Raw genomic sequence first — 26,034 nt, 5'->3', positions numbered from 1 at the left:
CACCAAGCTAGTTGTCCCTACAACATCTCACAGACGAGGTAACAGGAAACTATACAACACGGACCCCTCATGCGTTCTGCTTCCTGGTAGCTGAGTCACTGCTCACCTGTGGTAGTCTTCACATGATGTGCTTTCGGGGGGGGGGGTGTTCACTGTTCTGAACGGGGACAGGGTAAAAGCCAGAACGGCCCGTAACAGGCATTAAACAAATCACAGTTACGCAAAAACCAGTGGCATGCCTTGCAGATGCTTCAGAACAATTTTTCAGAAATCAAAATGTAGAGAGAACACGCATTGATTAACATCTCGCAGACAAGGAAACAGGAAACTATCCAACACGGACCTCTCATGCGTTATGCTTCTTGGTAGCTGGGTCACTGCTCACCTGTGGTAGTCTTCACACGCTGTGCTTTCAGGTCGAGTGATAATGCTTGGTCTTGATCCATATCACTCCCTCCCAGTTAGCACATAAGTGCTCCAGGAGGGCGAGAGCAGTGCCCAGGAGGATCAGAAGAGACCCTCAGTTACAACGAGCCAGACTGTGAGTGACCTTCACAGGTGGGCTCTTTGAGGGCCAGCGTGGTGTAGTGGTTAGGAGTGGTGGTTGGGAGCAGGGGAGTCTGATCTGGAGAACCAGGTTTGATTCCCCACTCCTCCGCATGAGTGGCGGAGGCTAATCTGGTGAACTGAATTTGAACCTGGGACCTTCTGCATGCCAAGCAGATGCTCATGGAGGAGAGGGCTATTCATGGCTACTAGTTAAAATGGTCATGATGCACACCTATTCTCTCCAGGATCAGAGGAGCATGGCTGTTATCTTAGGTGCTGTCGAACACAGGCAGGATGGTGCTGCTGCAGTCGTCTTGTTTGCGGGCTTCTTAGAGGCAACCGGTTGGCCACTGTGTGAACAGACTGCTGGACTGGATGGGCCTGGGTCTGATCCAGCAGGGCTTTTCTTATGTTCTACCACTGAGCCACGTCCAAAATTATGCACAAATCGCTGGGATGACCTATCTATGTACATAGTAGCGTCCTCTTAGGATTTTATGTATTTTATACTTTTTATACTTGTATTTATATATTTTATACTTTTATATTTGGAATTTCTGGTTTTAATACTGATGGGATTTTAGGCAACTGTTGAATAGGCTATGTGCCGTATTAATAAATGACTGACTGTAAAAGGCAGCTTCATGTGTTCAAGTTCATGTGAGGTTCCTAATAAGAAGTTGCAGAGAAACAAAATCATTCACTGACATGTATTGTTTCTCTGCAGCTTCTTATTCGTTGGTTTTGATTTGTGTTGCCATCCAAATGAGGCAGAGTCACCCGTGAAGGAGCTAAGGAGGATCCCCCCGGCCACCCATTACCAACGCTTGGGTGGGGTTGAGGAAGGTTCTACCTCATTCTTTCCTTCCCTGAAGAAGAAGAGCTCTAAAAGGGTCTCTACAAACTGGAAGAATGGGCATTAAAATGGCAAATGAGATTCAATGTGAGCAAGTGCAAAGTGATGCTTATTGGGGCAAAGAACCCCAACTTCACATATATACTGATGGGATCTGTGCTGGCAGCGACAGACCAAGAAAGGATCTTGGGGTGGTAGTGGATCGCTCAATGAAGATGTCAACTCAGTGTGCAGCTGCTGTGAAAAAGGCAAATTCCATGCTGGCCATAATTAGACGAGGAATAGATAATAAAACTGCTGATATCATACTGCCCTTGTGCAAATGTATGGTGAGACCACAATTGGAGTACTGTGTACAGTTCTGGTCACCGCACCTAAAAAAGGATATTACAGAGCTTGAGAAGGTGCAGAAAAGAGCAACCAAAATGATCAGGGGACTAGAGCAACTGTCCTATGGGGAGCGGTTAAGACGCTTAGGGCTGCTTAGCTTGGAAAGAAGGCGGCTGAGGAGAGACATGATAGAGGTCTATAAAATTATGTGTGGTATGGAGAGAGTGGACAGAGAGAAGCTGTTCTCCCTCTCTCATAACACTAGAATACGAGGTCATCTGTTGAAGCTGGAGGGTGAGAGATTCAAAACTGATAAAAGGAAGTATTTTTTTACACAACGCAGAGTTCCACAACACCTAATATATTGGTCATGCTCCTCTGATCCAGGAGAGAATAGGTATGCATCATGACTAGTAGCCATTTTAACTAGTAGCCATGAATACCCCTCTCCTCCATGAACATATCCACTCCCTTCTTAAAGCCTTCTAAGTTGGCAGCCATCACCACCTCCTGGGACAGGGAGTTCCACAATTTAACTGTGCAGTATGTGAAGAAGTCACGTCATGAGACGACAAGAGTCACTGGAAAAGACAGTCAAGCTAGCAAAAGTTGAGGGCAGCAAGAAAAGAGGAAGACCCAACAAGAGATGGACTGACTCAATAAAGGAAGCCACAGCCCTCAGTTTGCAAGATCTGAGAAGGCTGTCAAAGATAGGACATTTTGGAGGACTTTCATTCATAGGGTTGCCATGAGTCGGAAGCGACTTGACGGCACTTAACACACACACATGTGAAGAAGTACTTCCTTTTATCTGTTTTGAATCTCTAACCCAGGGGTGGGGAACCTTTTTTTCGCCAAGGGCCATTTGGATATTTATAACATCATTCGCGGGCCATATGAAATTATCAACTTAAAAATTAGCCGACCAAGCCCCAAGCAGGCAGCTGCCCCAGATGACCCCCTCCCATGCGGGAAAGCAGGCAGGCATCCAACCAGTGGCACACTCGCCCACCTGGTGGCACAGGATGGTCTGTTGCACCAGCCGGGCGTAGCCGTCCAGCCATAAGCCGGAGTTGCTCCTGCCCCGCATGGTCGGGGCCAGATTCTACAGCCGGCTCCTGCTACCTCCACCTGCAGGGGTGAAATGAGGACACACTGGCTAAGAACCCATACACACCCTGCACATTCTGGCCCTGCCCCCTTTAACCCCTCCATTGTTGCCACTTCTGCCCCCAGCTCTCTTGTAGTACAGAGGGAATACATTTCTCCACGGCCCGGGTGGGAAAGGGTTAACACAGTTTCTTGGACGGTCCTAGCAGCTCCATAGCCAATGACTCTTCTGCAAGGGGGGGGAAAGGTTCCTTTTCTCAGCAAAACAAACTCACACCTGCCTTGAATAGAGGCTATTCCTGTCCACAGGAGGGGGCGGATCGCCAGTCTTAGATCCTTATGAGCTAGAGATCTGCCAGGACCCATGAAGGGCCAGACCAAATGATTTTGTGGGCCTTATACTGCCCCCGGGCCTGACGTTCCCCACCCCTGGTCTAACCCTTCAGCTTCAGCAGATGATCCCATGTTCTAGTATTATGAGAGAAGGAGAAAAGACAGAGTTGTCTGGAGCCATGGCTCAGCGGCAAAGCATCTGCTTTGCAGGCCAAAGGTCCCAGGTTCAATCCCAGGCATCTCCAGTTGGAAGGACCAGGCAGTTGGTACTGTGAAAGGCCTGAGACCCTGGAGAGCCCCTTGCCAATCTGCGTAGGCAGTAGTGTCAGGACTGACCTTGACAGGCTGATGGTCTGATAAAGCAGTTTCAAGTGCTCATGTGTAATAACTGGGTTGCATGGAGAAGTGTGGCAGGTGCAGATTCTCCACCTGTTATAAGACCATCATAGGAGACCTGCTTGTCATGCTGTCTTCCATGCCATGATTAAAGGCACCAGCCAGGTTTTTCCATCTTGGATCTGGCGCTGTGATTGATGGAAGAGGCCATGTCAATGGGTCTTCACCTCCTCCTCCTCCTCCCTTTTCATCATCTGCTCTTGCTCTCCACAGGACTGGAAGAGAGAAAGAAGATGGGTCATCTCAGCTGTTTCGCTCTGGCCTTCCTTGGCTTCCTGATCGCTGGTCCGCTCCCAAGAGTTGAGTCTCTGCAGAATCCCCCAGCCTTAACCAGGCCAACTTCACGTAGTCTTGACCTGTTTGCACGTAATATTTTGTAATGATTCCCAGAGACCTGAAAATGTGTCTCTGTGAGAATCCTTCCTTCTCAGGGACTGTCCCGTAAGCAGGTTTCTGCCCATCTCACCCTCACAGGAGGGTTCCAGAAAATGCATCTGATACAGGGTTCCTTTCCCATGTATGCAGACATGTAAAAAGGATCATCTTCAAAAGGAGACCTCTAAACCAGAAGTCCCCAAACCTTTTGAGCATTTGGGCACCTTTGAAGTGCTGAAATAAGGTGGTGGGCACAGCCACAAAATGGCTGCCCCAGGAGGTGGAGCCAAACAAATGCAGTGCTGGGGAGAAGAGGGGTAATTTTAAAAATACACTGGGAAAGAAGAGTGAGAGAGAATAAAACAAGTCCTCAGGTGGCTGATGCCCCCCTTCCAAAAAAACCACAATTTGAATCAGCACAGCCGGTTGGTTCTTCAGCGGCCAATCAGAAGCCCTCCTGGGCAAGATCCCTACCTGGCTGCACCCACCTTCTAAAAACACAGAGTGGGTGCCACGAAAAGTTTTGGTAGGAAGAGAAACTGATTGACTACTCTGAAAAAGGGGATTCTTTGCCCACTAAAGTTCCTTTCTCCTCTCGCCTCTCCTCACGTCCGACCCTTTTCCTCCAGATTCACAGTCATTTCACACATTTCCCCCTTCTTCTTTCCCCCCTGTCCGTCCATCTTTTTCCTAGAGCAGGTGAGGGAGTGTTGGTCTGCGCTGAAGGATGGATGTTCTACCAAGGCAGCTGCTACAGACTTTTCAACTACACGTTGTCCTGGTATCAGGCAGAGGTAAGGGGCACTTCTTGACCACTCTCTACACATCCTGCTGAGGAACAGAAGTCAGCATCTGGATTGAGACAGATGTTAGCTGGATTCCTCTGGGGGTTTGATGAACAGCCCATGGAGGCATTCCTTCCTGCTCTATCTGACTACCAGCATTCAGAGATACACTGCCTCTAAGCATGGAGGTTCTACATAGTGACCAGGGCTAAGCGCTTGGTAGACGTATCATATGGTTGTTTTCTGAATACCCTTTTAAATTCATCCACGGCAGTGGCCACGGTTGACTCTTGCGTAAGTGAATTCCATACATTCATTGTGCATTATGTGTGACTTTGGTGTGTCCTGAATTTTCTGCAGTCAGTCCCATTGGGTTCTATTTTGGAGTTATTATTATTCTGTTATTATGGGAGAAAGAGAAACAGTCCTATATGTCTACTTTCTCCACACCATGCTTCCCTGTGTCATTAAAAAAAAATGAAATTCCCCAAATCGTGCAGCCTTTCCTCTTGAATATATGAACTCATGAAGCTGCCCTATACTGAAGCAGACCAGCAGCTCTCCAGGGTCTCAGGCTGAGGTCTTTCACATCACCTCCTGCCCAATCCATTTAACTGGAGATGCTGGGGTTGAACCTGGGACCTTCTGCACACCAACGAGATGCTCTAACACTGAGCCGTGGCCCCTCCATGACCTCCCCAGCCTCTCTCTTAGGGAAGGTGCTCCAACTAGGGCTGTTGATTTGGTAAAAACTGAAAAAATACCGAATAAATGTCAGTACAGTAAATTTCTGGTTCGGGTTTACCGAATCAGCAAAATCCGGGAGATTGGCAAAACTGAATTTGGCATTCTTGAAAATTTGGCTTTAATAGGAACCCCTTTCCGCAGCTCCTGCAGGGGCATTTTTGCAGGTAGAGGTCCCAAATTTTCAGGGTAGCTAGAAGGGACTCTCCTTGCAAGAACCCCCAGGTTTGGTAAATATTGGGTATTTCTATGGAGGCAAGGGGTGAAATTTTCAAAGATACATTGCAAAGATCACACTAAAGATTCTGAACACAGCCACTTTGCCAATGCATTTCAATGGTGGAGGATAGGGGCGACCCCTTCCAGACCCCATAACTCTGGACCCCCTGAGCCAATCTTTACCAATCTCGGGGGTTCTTGCAAGGTGAGTCCCTTCTAGCTACTCTGAAAATTTGGGACCTCTACCTGCAAAAATGTCCCCCAGCTTTTTTTGCAAAGCTCCTGGGGGGCATTTTTGCAGGTAGAGGTCCCAAATCTTCAGGGTAGCTTGAGGAGACTCTCCTTGCAATAACCCCCAAGTCTGGTGAAGGCTAGGGCAGGGGGGTCTGAAGTTATGGGGTCTGGAAGGGGTCACCCCCTTTCTCCATAGGAATGCATTCAAACCCATTTGTATTGGTTTTAATAGAGGAAGGGGGGCAAACCCTTCCAGATCCCATAACTTTGAACTCCCTGACCCAATCTTCACCAAACTTGGGGGTTCTTGCAAGGAGGGTCCCTTCAAGCTACGCTGAAAATTGGGGACCTCTATCTGCAAAAATGCCCCCCAGAAGCCACAGAAAGCCGCAAAATGGCTTTAATGGGTTTAAATGGCCGGTTTTTTCAGGAATCCTGAATTTAAAGCCGAATTCCCACCTTTACTGGCATAGGGGAATTCGGCATTTGGGTTTTCTGGGGGGCAGGGGAAGGCCAATTAAACCCAAATTTCCCCAGGGTTTTTTATTCAACAACCCTAGCCCCAACCCTTTGATCTATTTCTGTAGCTTTTCCAGTTCAATTATACAATTTTTTGGGATGGGGTGATCTGAATATGGAAAGGCGGAAATCAGACTCCGGTATTTATCTGAGTGTACAGCAGTTCCAGACAGTAATGTATGAATCAAGGGGATGAAAGACCTGATCTCGCGGGGGCAGGGAGGGTGCAAGTGAAAAGCCAAATTATTTGTATGAATAGGGTTGCCAACCTCCAGGTACTAGCTGGAGATCTCTCACTATTACAGCTGATCTCCAGCCGATAGAGATCAGTTCACCTGGAGAAAATGGCCGCTTTGGCCATTGGACTCTATGGCATTGAAGACCCTCCCCTCCCCAAACCCCGCCTTCCTCAGGCTCAGCCCCAAAAATCTCCTGCCGGTGGTGAAGAGGGATCTGGCAACCCTCTGTATGAAGGCAGAAAGTTACTGCTTCTCCTTCTCTGTGGCCCCACCTATTTTCCTGAAGGCCTTGGTGGGCACCTGGGGAACTGCCTGCTGCCGCCACGGTGCCCACGTTGGGGAACCCTGGTATAAATGTTGGGTGTGTTTGTTAGTTGTAACAAGGGATCTTTTTTTGGCAAAATTCCACTAACAAACAGAATCAGTCAGCTGTCTGGTCATCTCAGTGTTCGGCGTGAGAAATATTCACTCCCTGCACCACTTAGTTTTCCAGAAATTGTGGTTTCTGGCAGCAATGTAGGGTTGCCAGATCCCTCTTTGCCACCAGCAGGAGGTTTTGGGGGCGGAGCCTGAAGAGGGCGGGGTTTGGGGAGGGGAGGGACTTCAATGCCATAGAGTCCAATTGTCAAAGCGGCCATTTTCTCCAGGTAAACTGATCTCTATCGGCTGGAGATCAGTTGTCATAGCAGGAGATCCAACCCTTCAGCAATGTCATGCTGTACAATTCCTCAGGGTCAGGCTTTTTTCCCCCCCATCAAGTCACAGCTGAATTTTGGCAACCCCATGGGGTTTCCAAGGCAAAAGATGGTGGATTGCCATTGCCTGCCTCTGTGCAGCGATCCTGGACTTCCTTAGGGGTCTCCCAACTCCCATCCAAGTAATAACCAGGGCCAACTCTGGTTAGCTCCCATCATCTGACCAGTTTGGGCTTGCCTGAACCATCCAGATCGGGGCTCAGGGTCTTGACTAGGGGTTGCCAGGTCCCCCTCTCCTCCAGAGGGAGGTTTTTGGAGCGGAGGTGAGGCAAAGATTGCCCACGGGCAGCCACACCACGCAGCCAGTTGGATTGGCGGGGGTTTGCCCACCACCACCTAGCACTTGGCAACCCTAATCTTGACCCCCAAGAGAGTGAGGACTTTTCTTCACCAGATTGTATCCCGGTCCTTCCATAACAAAGCTGACAGAATCTGACAGGAACCAAGGGTGACTAATGAAAGGCAGAGTAGGCACATCCAGTAGAAGCATAAATCCAGTGCCACCTTCAAGAATAACCACATATATACCAGCATGTTTTCATAAGTAAGAATTCACCTCTTCATATGTTGTGAAGAAGAAATTATATCCTACCCTTAAGGTAAAAGGTAAAGGCCCCCCATGCAAGCTGGGTCATTCTTGACCCATGAGGTGACATCACATCCCGATGTTTATTAGGCAGACTTCGTTTATGGGATGGTTTGCCACTGCCTTCCCCAGTCATCCTCCCTTTACCCCCAGCAAGCTGGGTACTCATTTGACCGACCTCGGAAGGACGAAAGGCTGAGTCGACCTTGAGTTGGCTACCAGGAACCAACTTCTGTCGAGATTGAGCTCAGGTCATGAGCAGAGCTTGGACTGCAGTACTGCAGCATTACCACTCTGCACCACGGGGCTCTGTGATTCTACCATTACATGGAGAAAATTACAAAAGGGGAGGGAAGAAGGGAACAGCCAGTGACAGACCTAGACTTGGTATGCATCCAACCTTTCAGGTGTGAAACCAATTTAGGCTATTAACACATAATGGATGATGAGAGAGATCAGAAGATCCGGCCTCTTTCTCATGGGATGCAGAGAAGCAAAAACTGTAGTAAAGTAGGTTCTGCTCAAGTATTAGAAATGATAGTGTGTAAGGAAACCCAAGTCTCTGTTTGAGCCGGAAAGAGAGGCAGTGTTTAGTTCCTTGATGAATTCTAATTCAGCACTTTCACATTGTATATTGCCTTTAAAGTCTGATTTGTATGTGTGTGTAAAACAATGATTTTCAGATCTGCAATAGTATGTCCAGGAAGATTAAAAAATATTCTCCCATTGATTTTTCAGTGCGGCGGTTTCTTTAGCCAGAGTTCTGTCATTCTTTTGCAAAACAGCAGCAGCAACAATAAGAATAATTTGACCTTGCAGCCCATGATGGCCACGAAATGTCCCTCCCCACCTGATGCTGCCCTCTTGGGTAAAATGGACTTTTATGTCTCCCTTCCTCAGCTCGAGTGCCATCGCAAAGTCGTCAGGAGCCACCTTGCTTCTATTCATAGCCAAGATGAGGGAGCCGAGTTGGCCAAATACATTCAGGCCTCTCAGCAAGAGTGCGTCCCTGTCTGGATTGGACTGAAAAACTTCGTAAGGGTGAGTATCTGCTCTGCTTCTTTGTGTTTACTCATTAAATTTCAAAAATATTACACCTTCAACTTAATTCAAAACAATATTCCTCATTAATGTGATTCCCAGATGGTTGGTAATTTTATTTGTTTGTTCGTTTGTTTGGACGTGTATCCCGCCTTCAATCCCCAGTCAGACCCGGGCTCAGGACAAGTAACATCAATACAAAACGACAAGATGACCATAAAATATCGTCCTGCGTGCCGGTGGCAGTGCTGGCCGTGCCGTCCCTTCGGCCCCTGGCTGGCCGCGCCTCCAATGGTGTCCTGTTTCCTATTAAAACTAGTCGTTCCTTAGGTACTGCTTACATATGCCTGTTTTGAAATATCAGTTTAGTACTTGAGTACGATTGCAAACGTGTTCCACATTGGTGACATTTATTTTTGCATTGACTTTGCAAACGAGTGTCTGAAGGCTGGACGGGGGCGCGGAGTGAAGTTAACTGTAATTCAAATTGGAAAAGAACTTTTGTCCAGTCGCATTCTTTTGGTACAAAATTAAATTACTATGTACTGAAAAATTTTAAAAGACCCTAAAATATCATCCGTTAAAACCATTAAAACCATACAGTCCTCGGCAACACTGAACTTCTGAAACTGAAAACCAATCGACAGCTCGGCTCACAAATGCCTGGAGGATGGGGGCGACCCCTTTGCGGGCCCATACAATTGGACCCTGTCCCAAAGTTCACCAAACTTCATTCTCTGTCTAGGGATAGTCCCTTGCACTCATGCTACAAATTTGGGGACTCTACCTCCAAAAGTCTCCCCAGGAGCTTCGAAAAAAATCACCATATAGTATAATGGACCCAAATTTTTCGATAAACCTGGTAATAAACCAAATACCATAGAGTTGCCTTTGAAAACAGTCCAGAACCTGCCATTTGTCCAAACAACCGGGGCCAGGCGGCAATCAGAGACAGGGCATTTTCAGGGGTGGCTCCTCACCTTTGGAATGCAATCCCCCTGGAGGCATACAAGGAGCCGAGCTGGCTGGTCTTTACGCACCATGCCAGTGCATTCTTATAGGGTTGCCAGTGCAACTGGGAGGGGGAGAAGAAGAAAGAGGAGGAGGAAGAGAGGAAGAGTTGGGTTTTATACCCTGCTTTTCTCTACTTTTAAGGGTTCTCTACTTTTAAGGCAACTGGCAGGAAGTCCCTGAACACATGAACCTGCCTTCTACTGACTCAGACCCTGGGTCCATTAAAGTCAGTCTTGTCTACTCAGACCGGCAGCGGCTCTCCAGGGTCTCAGGCAGAAAAAGGTCTTTCACATCACCTACTTGCCCAGTCCCTTTAACTGGAGATGCCACTGGGGATTGAACCTGGGACCTTCTGCATGCCAAGCAGAGGCTCTACCACTGAGCTATGGCCTTTCCCCATATAGGAAGTGACAAGGGGCAGAATTCACAGGAATTCTGGTGATTTCTAGAGGCACCCGTTGTCACTTCCTGAATGAAATTCCAGCAGGTACACAAGGCATCTCTTTTTCTTCTTAAGTTTCTTAGTTTTTCTCCTGCTGCTGCGTGGAGACACAATGGATCTGGGGGCAGGGTCCCCAGTCTACAGGGGTCTTGGCAGCCATACTTTTTACCCAGGCCTCCAACTAGGGTCACCAACTTCCAGGTGTTGGCTGGAGATCTCCAGTTACTACAACTGATCTCCAGCCGACAGAGATCAGTTCCCCTGGAGAAAATGGCCGCTTTGGCAATTGGATTCTATGGCATTGAAGTCTCTCCCCTCCCCAAACCCCGCCCTCCTCAAGCTCTGCCCCCCAAAATCACCAAGTATTTCCCATCCCACTCAATGTCATGCCGTTTTTATGCTCTGGCTTATGGTTATTCTCTTGGTTTTAAGGCTCCAAGGTGAGCGAGTCTCTGGAAAGGCAGCAGGTACATTTCCTAAATAAATATACCTTTCACTGCCTGGTCCTCCCCCACACACCCAAAAAAACCTTCTTTCTTGTCAATGCAGAGGCAAGGCTGGGGATGGTATGATAAGTCTGTAGTCAATTACACGGCTTGGCATAAAAAGGAACCTACAAATCTTACAAGAGGAGACCACTACTGCGCAGAGCTTTCGTGTGACACAGGTAAGCCCTCTCCTCATGAGGTGAGAGATGCTGGGTATCCAGGGCAGAACATCTCAAAGCCATGGGTCTCCCAGTGATGGAGATATGCTCACAGAATGAAGGGCAAGACAGAATTGTTTTGGAAAAAGGCTGTGACTTACTGGAAGAGCCACTGCTTTGCATGCAGAAGGACCCAGGTTCAATCCCTGGCATCTCCAGTTGAAAGGACCAGGCAGCAGGTGATGGGAAAGACCTCAGCTTGAGATCCTGGAGAGCTGATCCAGTTTCAGTAGGTAGTTCTGACCTTGAGGGACCAAAGGTCTGATTCAGCAGAAAGTGGCTTCGTGTGTGAATACATAAACACATGAAGCTGCCTTCTACTGAATCAGACCCTTGGTCCATCAAAGTCAGTATTGCCTACTCAGACCGGCAGCCGCTCTCCAGGGTCTCAGGCAGGGGTCTTTCACATCATCTCCTTCCCTAGTCCCTTTAACTGGAGATGCCGGGGATTGAACCTGGGACCTTCTGCATGCCAAGCAGATGCTCTACCACCGAGCCATGGCCCCTCCCCAACATGGACCCTGTGTGTGGTTGTGTGTGTGCGTGCTGTGGTTGCAGAAGTACAATAAGATTAATGATGTGACACATACCAGGCAATCCAAATTCCATTTCTAGGTTTGTCAGCCCTTCTAAAATTTTGTGCAGGCTTAGCAAAACTGCTGGAATGCCACTGGCATTTATTTCTCATCTGAGGAAAAACAAATCAGTGGGTTTTAGATCAAATCTTGCCTGAACTGACCCTAGAAACTAAAATGACTCAACTGAGGCTGTTGTACTTTGGACACATTATGAGAAGACAAGAGTCACTGGAAAAGAATATCATGCCAGGGAAAGTTGAAGGCAGCAGGAAAACCCAACAGCAGAGGAATTGACTCCACAAAGGAAGCCAAGGCCCTCAGTTTGCAAGATCTGAGCAAGGATAGTGTCCTGGGTGGGGCCTTGGGAGTTTCACAATTTAACTATGTGTTATGTGGAAAAATACTTCCTTTTATCTGTTTTGAATCTTTCACCCTCCAGCTTTAGCAGATGACCCCGTGTTCTAGTATTATGGGAGAGGGAGAAAAACTTCTTCCTGTCCACTCTCCAAACCACGCATAATTTTATAGACCTCTATCATGTTTCCCCTTAGCTGCCTTCTTTCCAAGCTAAGCAGCCCTAAGCGTCCTAACAGCTCCCCATAGGACAATTGCTCTAGTCCCTTAATCATTTTGGTTGCTCTTTTCTTCACCTTCTCAAGCTCTGTAATATCCTTTTTTAGGTGTGGTGACCAGAACTGTACACAGTATTCCAAGTGTGGTCTCACCATAGATTTGTACAAGGGCAGTATGATATCATGAGTTTTATTCTCTATTCTTCGTCTAATTATAGCCAGCATGGAATTTGCCTTTTTTACAGCAGCCGCACACTGGGTTGACATCTTCATTGAGCTATCCACTACCACCCCAAGATCCCTTTCTTGGTCTGTCGCTGCCAGCACAGATCCCATCAGTGTATATGTGAAGTTGGGATTTTTTGTCCCAGTATGCATCACTTTACACTTACTCACATTGAATCTCATTTGCCATTTTAATGCCCATTCTTCCAGTATGCAGAGATCCTTCTGGAGCTCTTCACAGTCCGATTTTGTTTTAACCACCCTAAATAATTTGGTGTCATCTGCAAACTTGGCTACTTCACTGTTTCACCCCAACTCCAGGTCATTGATGAACAGGTTGAAAAGCACCGGTCCCAACACAGATCCCTGAGGCACCCCACAGCTCACATCCCACCATTGGGAGAACTGACCATTGATTCCTACTCTCTGCTTCCTATTTTTCAGCCAGCTCTCAATCCATAAGAGGCCTTGTCCTCTTATCCCGTGACTATGAAGTTTGCTTAGCAGTCTTTGGTGGGGGACTTTGTCAAAAGCTTGTTGGAAATCCAAATACACAATATCCACAGGCTCATTCCTGTCCACATGCTTATTGACGCTTTCAAAAAACTCTAACAGGTTAGTGAGACAGGACCTACCCTTACAGAAGCCATGTTGGGTTTTGCCCAGCAGACCTTGCCCTTCTATATGCTTGACAATTCTATCTTTAATAATGCTTTCCACTAATTTACCCGGAACAGACGTTAAGCTAACTGGCCTGTAATTTCCTGGGTCCCCCCTGGAACCTTTTTTATAAATGGGTGTTACATTGGCCATTCTCCAGTCCTCTGGTACAGAGGCTGATCGAAGAGACATATTACATTTCTTTGTTAGAAGTTCAGCAATTTCCCATTTGAGTTCTTGAAGAACTCTAGGATGAATACCGTGTGGTCCCTGTGACTTGTTAGTTTGCAGTTTGTCTAGACATTATAAGACTTCCTGCCTTGTTACCACTATTTGCCTCAGTTCCTCATTTTCCCCTCTCCAAAATCTCTGTTCAGGAGAAGGAATCTGCCCTGTATCTTCAACAGTGAAGACAGATGAGAAGAATTCATTTAGTTTTTCCGCAATCGCTTTATCCTCCCTTATAGAGTTCCTTTGCTCCCATTGTCATCCAATGGTCCTACCGCTTCCCTAGCTGGTTTCCTACTCCTAATATACTTTTAAAAATTCTTATTGTTTGTTTTGATGTGTTTCGAACTATGCCCCTCAAAATCTGTTTTTGCATCTCTAATTATCTGCTTGCATTTCCTTTGTGCAACTTTGTGTTTGCTTCTGCTCGCCTCGTTTGGGCAAACCTTCCAGTCTCTGAAGGAAGACTTTTTTTCTCTAATTGCTTCCTTCACCTTACCTGTTAGCCATGGTAGTGACCTCTTGGACTTATTACTACCTTTCCTGACCTGCGGTGTACAAGCTAGCTGAGCCTCTAGTAATGTGGACTTGAGTAACCCTCAAGCCTTTTCCAGAGATTTAACCCTCCTAACTGTTCCTTTCAACTTCCTCTTTACCAGTTTTCTCATTTTAGAGAAGTTTTAGGAATTTGAATGCTGTCTCTAAACTGTTTTTTATGCCCAACCTTTTTTCCCAACTGCAGCTAGACCTCAAGGAGGGTAACACCATTGAAACAATCCATAAATCATAATAAAAAAAATACTACTAGGTTCTCCTTAAAAGCAACAGAATAAATAGCCAGAGCACCAGCGTAGTGTAGTGGTTAGAGTGTAAGACTAGGATCTGGAGACCCAGGTTCGAATCCTCGCTCTGCCAAGCTAACTGGGTGAACTTAGGCCAGTCACACCCTCTCAGCCTAACCTACCTCATAGGGTTGTTGTGAGGATAAAATGTAGGAAAGGAGGAGATTGTAAACCACCTTGGTACCCCATTGGGGAGAAAGGTGGGGCATAAACGAAGTAAGCAAATAAATAAATTTGAGAACCGACTAACTGTTCAATCCATACCAAGGGCTCCCCTAGTCTTTCTGAAGGGCAAGCTATGTAGAATGTGGGGTGGTTCGGAGTGAAGATGTACATGTTTACTCTCTATAACTGCATGATACGTTGCCCTCTGACCCTGCCAGCCTCCCTAAAGCATTTCCTTTTGCAGTCAAGTCACAGCCGACTTATGGCTACCCCCCAGGGTTTTCAAGGCAAGAGATATTCAGAAGTGGATTGCCATTGCCTGCCTCCCCATAGCAACCCTGGACTGCTTTAGTGGTCTCCCATCCAAATACTGACCCTGTTTAGCTTTCGAGATCTGATGAGATCAGGCTAGCCTGGGCCATCCAGGTAGGGCCCCGAAAGCATCGGAAGAAGCATTCCACAGCCTGTTTTTTTTTTCTCTTCCAGGATACGAGAAGTGGAATTATAAGACTTGCGACGGCAAGTCCCCATCCGTCTGCAAGTATGTTCCTTAGTAACCACACTAACTGTTAGAAAATTCTTCCTAATGCCTAGACGGAAACTCTTTGGATTTAATTTCAACCCGTTGGTTCTGGTCCAATTTTCGGGGGCAACAGAAAACAACGTCAAGGGGGCACATCTACTACTTGCCTGACTTCTAAGCTCCTGCATTCTCTGTCCGATCACATCAAATGCTGACTTTTCAGATCCCGAGTGGAATATAAAACATGTGAATCAACTCAGTTGTCTGGCAGGCTTACTGAATGCCACTTTGCAGGGAAGCCCCTGAAGATGGAGAGGAAGCTGCCCCCCTCTGCCTCGGTCTTTCTTCTGCATTTCCTCTCCCCACTTTGCACTGTTAGCTCAAAGGGTGGCATCCAGGCACTTTGCTGAGGATGCTTATCACGGTTGCAAACCAGCTGCATTTAGCTTCACTTGCTATGCATAACACCTTTTTTTACAGATAATGCCCTTTTGTAGTTCTGTATATTGCATTTCCCTGAAATGCTCCGAGCCCTTCCCAAGTACCACTTCAATGATGTTGACACCAGCCCCCAAACTACGGCAGTCAACATGACAGCTGTTTGCAAAGGGGAGGGTTATTTACTGAGTCGAATCATTAGCCTTACCGTTGTCCCTCCCTCTTTTGTTCAAAAAGTGTCATATTCTCATGGAGAAAAAAGGTTCTGGGTGAGAATTTGCCCCCGTCTTTTTGCTGCTATGGGAGTTTGGCTCCCTGACCTCCTGGAGTTTAATGCCCAGCTCTTAACCCTCTGGAATCAAAAGCTTTCAAGGACAGGAGACAGGAGAACGTGCTTTATGGGTGACCAAGCGGGCCTCCTCTGGGAAGGATTCTACTGGAGTGGAGAAGGCCCGCCTGCTTGGCCCTGATGAAAACTTATCCAGGAGGATGGGCATCTTTGGGGATAACAGAAGCAGAGGACATAAAAAGAGACCTTCTGGATCAGACCTTTGGCACATGTAGTCTAGCATTCCACAGTGGCCAACCAAATGCCTTGGGAGAAGGAAGCCACTTCTGGGTTGGGAAATTCTGGGAGGTGTGTGGGCGGAGCCGGGGTAAATTGTCATTGAATTCACCCTCCAAAGTTTGCGTTTTCTCCTGGGCAAGTGATCTCTGTAGTCAGGAGATCCGTTGTAATTCTGGGAGATTTCCAGGCCCCACCTGGAGGGTGGTAACCCTACTTGGAAGGCCCACAGCAGGGCCCAGAGGCAGGGTTGCCAACTGTGGTGTGGGAAATTCCTGGAGATTTGGGGGTGGAGCCTGGGGACTGATACCCAAACTGGACCCTGAAAAAGTGCAGAGGGAATTAGCGTATTACTAAGTTTCCAGATGGGTAAACAAAGGATCTTTTACCTGTGTATATCAGGGTGTTGTTCCAGAGGAATGTCAGAGAGAAGGACACAACAAACTGTCCAACTGTTCCAAACTAAATAAAATTCATTCCCTAATAAATATGACTGATATGCAAATAAATCAAACGAAATTACAGAACGATAAAACCACCCTCTCCATCCGGGAGGGAGGGAGATAGAGAGATACACACACACACAATAGATCCATAGACTACCCCACCTTTTCCAGTGCTACCAAACTATCTAGAATTCTTATCCATTCCATCCTTGTGAAGACTTTTCCTCTTGATATAGAACTCACATAGAATGGCTATTCATGAAGTAATACAACATATATAAAATGCAACAACAGACACCCTGTGAGGTAGTTCAGTGGGTAGCCGTGTATCTGAAGAAGTGAGCTGTGGCTCACGAAAGCTCATACCCTACCAGAAAATATTTTTGTTAGTCTTTAAGGTGCTACTGGACTCTTGCCCTTTTTGACTCCTGTGAGGTAGGTGAGGCTGAGAGCGTGTGACTAGTCAAGGTCACCCAGCAGGCTTCATGCAGAGGAACAGGGAATCAAATCCGGTTCTTCAGATTTGAGTCCACCGCTCTTAACAACTACACCATACTAGCATGAACAGAAGGGCCTCAAGTGACGCCAAGGGCCAGGTGGAACGTACAGAGCAGAGCCACTGAGGGTCCACAGAAGAATCCCAGTGAACGTGTCTGGTTGTGGTGAGTTGGCTGCTAAAGGCCGGCTTGTACCACTTCCGATGTATTAATTTATTAAAACGTTTCTATCCTGCCTTTCCTTGTGGCTCAAGGCGGCTTACAGCAATAGTTAAAAACGTGTTCTGCCACAACCAGAAATCAAACGGCCAACCCAAAATCTCTCACAGTAAAGACTCACATGACCGGTTCATACACATAGGAAAGGCCGTGGGCCACTGAAGGGTTCATGCCAAGCTTTCTATGTACAGCAGAGGGTTTCTAGAGGAGGTGCCTTCCATGAGGTGGGTCTCCACGGGGGAAACCTGCACCCGGATTGACAGCACGAGGCCAGAGGCTGTTCTAGGGACAAGAGTGGGGTCAGAATTGGGGATTCCCTCTGGAGGCCTGGATGCAGACCAGCCCGGCAGCAGAACTGGACCCACAGACGATGACACTCATTCCAGGCGCTCGGAAAATAATCTTTATTGCACAAATTGGGATTGGGGGAGGGGTTCAGCAGGCAGGATTTTGGAAATGAAAAGGACACCCACAGACCACACGTCCTGCAGGAGAGGGGACGGCCCCAAGTCACTGTTGGAGGACCCAAGAGGAAGAACCAAAACCAGAGGAGAAACCTCTTCCCCCCAAACACACATTTCTAACACATGCAGTCCTCAATTCATCCTGGAGAGGAGGGCCATGGATGAGCTACCAGGGCTCCCACCTGTCAAAAATTATGACTCCCCTTCCTCCACATTCATATAGGTCCTCCCCCCCCACCCATGGGGGTGTAGAATTCTGCCTCTTCTCCTGATCTCCATGCAGTGCGAGAAACAGGTCCCGCAGCTACCAGAGCCGGAGGCAGCGTCTCCTCCCTTCTCTCCTCCCCAGCACGCGACAGAGACGGGGGCCTGACGCTTCCGGTTCTCCCACAAAGCCAGCCCAGATCCCTGGTGCCAAAATTACAGAACCCAAAACAGCAGCTGCAAAAGAAAAAGTCCTCCTGACAAGGCGAATGCCAACCAGGCTAACTTCCCCTTTCCAGAACCCCCACGGGACGCTTGCGGCGATTCCGGAGAGCTGGTGTGTTTTCGCAGCATGCCAGCATGCTGAAAAATCCCTGTCTGTTGTCGGTAGGAAGCCCAGGCTACGATTTGCATGGTGTGTCGAGTGGAGAAGGGAAACTCTTCATCTCCCCCACTTCACCTGCCTTCCCCTTCCAATTACCCTAAACTGTAAATTACCTTAGCCCCGATTCAGTGTGTGCAGCCAACAGAGAAGTTCAGTGCTCTTCCTTACGAGCATACGTGAGACTAAAACCACGCCGACAGTGGCTCGTGGCAGCCGTCTCTGGGCCAGGCTCTCATTGGCAAGAGGGGAGGGAGGCCCCCTGAGTTTGATACAGCAGCCCCCTCGCCATCAGCCGACTCACGTAGGGTGTCGGATACCCCGAGCAACAACTGGGGGGAGCTTCCCCCTCCAGCCAGGCCCCCCAACACTTCTCCCTGTGGGCAGAGCCCGAGGAAAGGGCCGACTCTCACAGGCCCGCAGGAGGCTGTTACAGGTGGCCTGTGAAGCACAGGAGAAGCAGCACGTGGACGGTGAGGAGGTAGACCGTGGCCAGTAGGGGCAGGCGCGTCCGAGAACAGAAGAGCGAGCGGAGGAGGCGCCGGGGGCCAGTGCTCTGCCGAGGCTGAGGAGAAAGCACAAGGAAGGTGGTGGTTATGACACAAGGGAAGGGTGCCATGGCCCGTGAGACCAAGGACAGCACACAGGGCACCTTTCCGTCTTTCACACTGAAGCTTTTCAGGCATGAAGGTAAATAGAATCTTAGAGTTGGAAGGGACCACCAGGGTCATCTAGTCCAACCCCCTGCCCAATGCAGGAAATTAACAACTACCTCCCCCCACCCGCATCCCCAGTGACCCCAACCCTCCCCCGCAATGCAGAATCCCACAATCAAAGCACTCCCGACAGATGGCCATCCAGCCTCTGTTTAAAGACCTCCAAAGATGGGGACTCCACCACCCTCCGAGGCAGCGCATTCCACCATCGAACAGCCCTCACCATCAGGAAGTTCTTCCTAATGTTTAGGTGGAATCGCTTTTCTATTAGTTTAAATCCATTACCTTGTGTCCTAGTCTCTGGAGCAACAGAGAACAAGCTAGTTGCCTCATTAACATGACATCCCTTCAAATATTTAAACATGGCTAACATGTCACCCCTTAACTTTCTCTTCTCCAAACTAAACAAACCCAACTCCCTAAGTCTCTCCTCATAGGGCATGGATTCCAGACCTCTGACCATTCTGGTCGCCCTCCTCTGGACACGCTCCAACTTGTCAACATCCTTCTTAAATTGTGGAGCCCAAAACTGGACACAGTATTCCAAGTGAGGTCTGACCAATGCAGAATACAGTGGTAATATTACTTCCCTTGATCTAGACACAATACTCCTATTGATGCAGCATTGGCCTTCTTAGCCGCCATATCACACTGTTGATTCATGTTCCGTTTGTGGTCCACTAAGACTCCCAGATCTCTTTCACATGTACTGTTGTCAAGCCAACTCTCTCCCATCCTGTACCTGTGCCTTATGTTGCATCTGCCTAGGTGAAGTATCTTACACTTCTCCCTGTTGAAATCCATTTTATTACTTATGGCCCAGCTCTCCAGTCTATCAAGGTCATTCTGAACTCTATTCTCCAGGGTATTAACTACCCCTCCTAACTTGGTGTCATCTGCAAATTTGATTAGCATGCTCTCTATTCCATCATCACCTTGTAAATAACATAACCTTGTAAAATAATATTATATCGAGGTTGCACATCCTCCCCCCGAGGAGGGCCCTTACCTTGCTGAAGGTGCCCTCCATGGAGCCAACGAGTAGCGCGTGCTCAGGGGCAGGGGACATGTCGATGCTGGTCTCCGAAGAATGTGCCCACTCGCTTGACTCCAACCTGCATTGAGACAAACATGGATAAGCACCTGCAACAGCACGCTGGCCAAGGTGCACCCTGGCACTTGGCCACAGGCCCTGCGTTCCCTTCCCTCCCCAGATGCGGAGAGAGCAGGCAGCCCAGCCAAGGGGCCTCGGCCACACGGGGCATTCCCCATTTGCCCCACGCCTCACCCCCTTGGGCCAGTTCGGCTGCTATGCTCCAGCAAGTTCCCCATCAGCCCACAGCTGGCCAGCAGGGCTCCCAGGAACTGTGCAGAAGGTGGTCGAGAGGTGATTTCAGAAGTACTCGAACAAATACTCCCATGAAGAATGGGAGTGAGAGAGGAAGGGGACTCTTAGTTTAACAATTACAAGAACAGAGAGAAGGGCTGATATTTACATATAAAGATCTTGGAGAATTACAAAACTGGTAGGCAGAGCCCCACTGGAAAAAGAATCATAGAAACATCACTTTGTATAAGTAACAAATGTAGGGAAAGGGGCTGCATGTTTTCACCTTTTCTTTGAACCTTTGCTCAGCCTGAATGCTTGAACACATACTGCGTACTCTTTTTATTCATTAAACTTTCTGATATTTGGGAATCCTCTAAGCCTGATCTCTGTGAACACACCACATCTATTCGGTCTTGCTATGCAAAAAGCAGGAAAGGGAAAGGGGCTGCAGGTAAGCTCACAATCCTTTGAGAGTGATTGCTCAATGGTTCAGAAGAGTTGGTTTCTATACCCCACTTTTCTCTACCTTTAAGGAATCTCAGATCGCCTTCCCTTCCCCACAACAGACACCTTGTGAGATAGGTGAGGTTGACAGAGCTCAAAGAGAACTCTGACTAGCCCAAGGTCACCCAGCTGGCTTTGTGTGTAGGAATGGGGAAACCAACCACATGAGTCCACCACTCATGTGGAGGAATGGGCAATCCAACCCAGATCTCCAGATTAGAGTCCGCCGCTCCTAACCACTGCACCACGCTGGCTGGTTCAAAAGTGCACTAGATCATCCCTCTGCTGGCCAGTACACGCCAAGCAGGAGATGCAGCCACCAGGCCGAGACATCAAGCAGCAATGAAGATCCAGACGGCTAGATGGAAAAATCCATCTCAGAGGAGATACTCTCAAGATTTGCTTCCCCTGGGAGTCAGGGAAAGGGCCAGCTGCAGCAAGTGGAGAATTGAGATGGACATGTCTGTGGACCCTGCATCAAATCCTGAAGCGTTCTGTGCAACTGATGTCTTGGAGCTGATTTCTACAACAGGGTGTATAGAAGAGTATCCCTGGATTGCTGGATGGAGTTGTTACCCGTGAAACAGATGCTCACACCCAAGCAGAGTTCCGGTTTCTGTTCCAATGCCAGACAGAACCAACTAAGGCTCAACGCCCGAGCAATGTTTCTTAAAGCTTCAAGGTCATCAGGACAGTTTTTAAAGTTACTTTTGTGCAGGACTTGAGGTACTTTATTTAGAAAGGGTGATGATGGGAAAACCTGGTGGGTCTCTCTGCCGCACTCACCTGCGGATATGCTCCTGGGCTGCCCGGCGCTGGTTCCGTTCCTCCTGCAGCAGCTCCTCCAGCTGCAGTAGGCCCTGTTTGGCAGAGTTCTCCTGCTGCCTGGCCGCCGACAACCTGCAAAGGGGCGAAGAGACCGTGAGGAGGAGGACCGCCCTTCCCAGCTCAGGGGTGCCAAATTCACTGCCAGGAGCAAGTCTGTAATTCAGCGCCCTGGTTAAAGAGGCACCAGAGAATGAAATTCCTTCTCATAGTGCAAATGAATAACAACTGGATGAAACGGGGACTATGATTTGAATTAGGGGCCAGGGACTGGCAGACACTCTAAGCACATCGTGAGAGGGAGGGCAGGAATGTCTGTATCGGTGCTTGGCTCTAGTGGCCCTCTCTTACATGCCCACGGTAATGCTGATCGCCACTTTGGGGTCAGGAAGCAATTTCCCTCCAAGCCAGATTGGCCAGGGATCCTGGAGGGTTTTTTTTTTGCCATCTTCTAGGCATGGAGTAGGGGTCGCTGGGTGTGGGTGCGTGGGGGTGGAAGGGGTGTGTGTGGGAGGTAGTTAAGAACATAAACTCACATAGTTGTGAGTTTCCTGCATTGCGAAGGGGGTTGGACTAGATGACCCTGGTGGTCCCTTCCAAATCAATAATTCTACTACCTGATGTAAGAGTGCGAAACTGCGATGTTGCATTTCTGGGTGGCCGGGGGCACTGGGAACCACCAAGAGGGACTCACCTCATCTGTAGTTCCTGCAGCTCTGGGGTGTAGCTCTCCCTTGGAAGCTCACTTCTTTCTTGCGGGGCTCCAGGAGCAGCGTCTGTTGAGAGGGATCCCTGGGGGCGGAACACAGGCATTCAGGCCTAAAGAAAGGGTACAGTGGCAACGGCCACCGTGCCCACGATGGGAGTCTGTGCCCCTGACTGATCACTGCCAAGCAGTTCTCTTTCCCTGCTAGTGACTAGACAGCTACATTTATCAAAAGCTGTCCTAAACACGCATGCTCTGATGGGGTAAGTACCAGGAGCAGGGAAAAAGGCAAGTTCAGCGTTAATAGGGTTGCCAACCTCCAAGTGGTGCTTTGGAAGGTGGACTCTATGGCTTTATACCCCAATGAAGTCCCTCCCCCTCCACAAACCCTGCCCTCCTCAGGCTCCATCCCCAAAATCTCCACATATTTCCCACCCTGGAGCTAGCAACTAGAAGCGTTAGGCATCCCTGTGACCAGTGGTGGTCACTAGAGAAGAAACTGAAGAACTGGAGGTGGGGAACTGAACACAGGAAGCTCCCGTATACAGAGTCAGACCACTATGCCGTCCAGCCCAGCATTACGGACTCTGAGAGGCAGCAGCTTCCTGCGGTCCTTCCCAGCCTGGCCGTTCGAGGTCTTCCATCTGGAGATGAGATTGGGGAGGGGCCTTTGGCTCAGTGGTAGAGCGTCTGTTTGGCATGCAGAAGGTCCCAGATTCAACCTACAGTTAAAGGGCCAGGCAGTAGGAGATGCGAAAGACCTCTGCCTGAGAGCCGTTGCCAGACTGAGTGGGCAATACTGGCCTTGATGGACCAAGGATCTTTTTCAGTGTAAGGCAACTTTGTGTGTCTGAGATGCAGAGGAGGCCGGGACCAGGATCTTCTGTCTACCACCACACAGGCCTTCTGCGCACACGTTGCAGCATCTGGGCTGCGTACCCCTCCCTCCCCTAGATCAATCTCGGCAGTGATAGAGTCACCAGCATCACCCCAGGTTCTTCCAGGAACTGCCTCTAAGAGCCAACAAAAAAAGACTGTGGCAACACCCCTCCCTGGCCTTACCACGTCCTTCCCCAGAGGCGGCTGCTGCTGCAGCTGCTTCTCCAGCGCCTCGCAGCGGGCCAAGATGTCGCTGTAGCGTTGCTGGCTCTCCCGCAGGCTGCGGCTGCTTCCCCTCAGCTGGAGGGAGAGGGCATTCTTCTCTTCAAAGACCTGCGAGAGCTGGGGAGAGGACAGATTGGAGGGGGTGAGATCTCGGCCAGCACTTTAGGCCCTCCCAACTATAGAGTGATCATGATGGGTAGCTGTGTTGGTCTGTCTGTAGCAGTAGAAAAGAGCAAGAGTCCAGGAGAACCTTAAAGAATAACACAATTTCTGGCAGGGGATGAGCTTTCGTGAGCCACTGCTCACTTCTGCAGATACATGAATATACCTGAAGATATCTGAAGAAGGGAGCTATGACTCACGGAAGCTCCTACCCTGCCAGAAATTTTGTTAGTCTTTAAGGTGCTACTAGACTCTTGCTCTTTTCTACTGCTACAGACAGATGAACATGGCTATCCGTCGTGATCTAACTCCATGGAAATCTTGTTGGTCTTTAAGATGCTACTCTAAGATGCTACTGGACTCAGCAGAAGATAGGACTCTCAATAATGGGTTTAAATTGAGGGCGGAAAGGTACCGACTGGATATTAGGGAAAAAATTTTTACAGTAAGAGTTGTTCGACAGTGGAATCAGCTACCTAGGGAGGTGGTGAGCTCCCCCTCTCTGGCCGTCGTTAAGCAGAGGCTGGACAAACACTTGTCCCTTGTGGTCCCTTCCAACTCTATGATTCTATGATTGTCAGGGATGCTCTAGGCTGATCCTGCATTGAGCAGAGGGTCGGACTAGATGGCCTGCATGGCCCCCTGCCAACTCTATGATTCTATTATTCTATGACTCTTGCTCTTTTTTACTGTTACAGACCAACTGCAGAGTGTACAATACCCATGGGGGGGGAGGGGGGGAGCCAAGGATACGAGAATTCCCTCCTTTACAACAGGGCACCTTTGGTAAGGGAGAATCAAACCAACTTACAATCACCTTCCCTTCCTGACAACAGACACCATGTGAAGTAGGTGGGGCTGAGAGAGCTGACTAGCCCAAGGTCACCCAGCTGGCTTCATGTGGAAGAGTGGGGAATCGAACCCAGTTCTCCAGATTACAGTCCACCGCTCATGTGGAGGAGTGGGGAATCAAACCCGGTTCTCCAGATTAAAGTCCACTGTGCCAAACCACCACTCTTAACCACTACACCACGCTGTAGCCATGGTGAATAAAGTACAATTACCTTGCATACAATTTAGCGTCCTAATGTTTTTTAAGAGCCCCGTGGCGCAGAGTGGTAAGCTGCAGTAGTGCAGTCCAAGCTCTGCTCATGACTGCAGTCCAAGCTCTGCTCATTCGATCCCGACGGAAGTCGGTTTCAGGTAGTCGGCTCAAGGTTGATTCAGCCTTCCATCCTTTCGAGGTTGGTAAAATGAGCACCCAGCTTGCTGGGTGTAAAGGGAAGATGACTGGGGAAGGCACTGGCAAACCACCCCATAAACACAGTCTGCCTAGGAAACGTTGGGATGTGACGTCACCCCATGGGTCAGGAATGACCCGGTGCTTGCACAGGGGACCTTGACCTTACTTACCTTGCATACAATTTAGCATCCTAAAAAAATGCACAATTCTGGCCTGCACAGGTGTGGAAAGTGACTTGACAAACATGAATCGCCTTGACAAAGAAACAGGCTTGAAAGTGATGGGGAAATAGGACCCACTGCAAGAACCCCACACAGTCGGCTTCAAAAATGTCACCCGCAATCCCAAGCACACCTTGCTGTTCATCTGCTGGATGCGCAGCTCCTTCTGGTGTAGCTCCGTCAAGCTGCTCCCAAGCTGGACCTGGAGACGCTCCACCTCTGTCTCCCGGCTAGACGCATCCCGCTGCAAAGTGGCCTCTGAGGGAGCCTGCAGGAGAAAGAGAGTTCAGCCACAGATGCGCGAGGCTGCCCCCCACCAGGCTGCAAGGCCCGAAGAGCACCACTGGAACCCAGATGCAGCCACTTCCTTCAGATTCTCGCTAATGGCAAGCTAGTGCACTGCCTGCTCTCCAAAGCTTTGGGCAGGTATTTAAAACCGATGCCAAAATGGGGCTCAGGAACCCTCTGGGCACCTAACAATTTTAATTTTTTTTTGCCATCAAGTTGCTGTTGAATTATGGTAACTCCATGGGAGTTTTTCAAGGCAAGAGACAAACAGAGGTGGTTTGCTATTGCTGAACTCGGAGTAGCGACCCTGGACTTCCTTGCTGGTCTCCCATCCAAGTACTAACCAGGGCCGACCCTGCTTAGCTTCCTAGATCTGACGAGATCGTGCTACCCTGGGCTGTCCAGGTCGGGGTAGAAACAAACAGGAGTGGTTTGACACTGCCTGGCTCTGAACAACCCTGGACTTCCTTGGTGGTCTCCCATCCGAGTACTAACCGGGGCTGACCCTGCTTAGCTTCCGAGATAGGTCAGGGCTATAACAATATAGTACAAACAGTAACCAAGCAAGATAAAACACAGGACAGTTTTTCAACAGAGAATACATGATAGCCAAAGAGAAACATTTAGAACATAAGAAAGGCCCTGCTGGATCAGACCAAGGCCCATCAAGTCCAGCAGTCTGTTCACACAGTGG

General features: G+C 48.8%; 2 protein-coding genes across 2 annotated transcripts in view; one reads left to right on the top strand and one right to left on the bottom strand.

Moving 5' to 3' along the window:
- The first annotated feature begins 3,807 nt into the window (after positions 1–3,807).
- On the top strand, positions 3,808–15,057 carry LOC130474962 (snaclec VP12 subunit A-like). The gene is made up of 6 exons (XM_056846652.1): positions 3,808–3,859; positions 4,006–4,015; positions 4,644–4,743; positions 8,931–9,071; positions 14,239–14,254; positions 14,990–15,057. The coding sequence occupies exons 1-6, from the start codon at positions 3,808–3,810 to the stop codon at positions 15,055–15,057; spliced, it is 387 nt and encodes a 128-aa protein (XP_056702630.1).
- A 3,614-nt stretch (positions 15,058–18,671) lies between these two features.
- GOLGB1 (golgin B1) overlaps positions 18,672–26,034 on the bottom strand; it is a 37,471-nt gene continuing 30,108 nt past the window's right edge. The window contains exons 18-23 of the mRNA XM_056846651.1: positions 25,186–25,320; positions 23,385–23,543; positions 22,311–22,408; positions 21,578–21,691; positions 19,967–20,072; positions 18,672–18,806 (exon numbers count right to left, since the gene is read on the bottom strand). Of these exons, the coding sequence (XP_056702629.1) occupies positions 18,672–18,806; positions 19,967–20,072; positions 21,578–21,691; positions 22,311–22,408; positions 23,385–23,543; positions 25,186–25,320 (747 nt within the window). The remainder of the gene's footprint in view (positions 18,807–19,966; positions 20,073–21,577; positions 21,692–22,310; positions 22,409–23,384; positions 23,544–25,185; positions 25,321–26,034) is intronic.

The sequence above is a fragment of the Euleptes europaea genome, chromosome 3 (genome assembly GCF_029931775.1).
Source record: "Euleptes europaea isolate rEulEur1 chromosome 3, rEulEur1.hap1, whole genome shotgun sequence".
In the NCBI taxonomy this organism is placed as follows: domain Eukaryota; kingdom Metazoa; phylum Chordata; class Lepidosauria; order Squamata; family Sphaerodactylidae; genus Euleptes; species Euleptes europaea.
The sequence above is the reverse complement of the archived record's forward strand: the minus strand, read 5'-3'. Positions and strand labels throughout refer to the sequence as shown.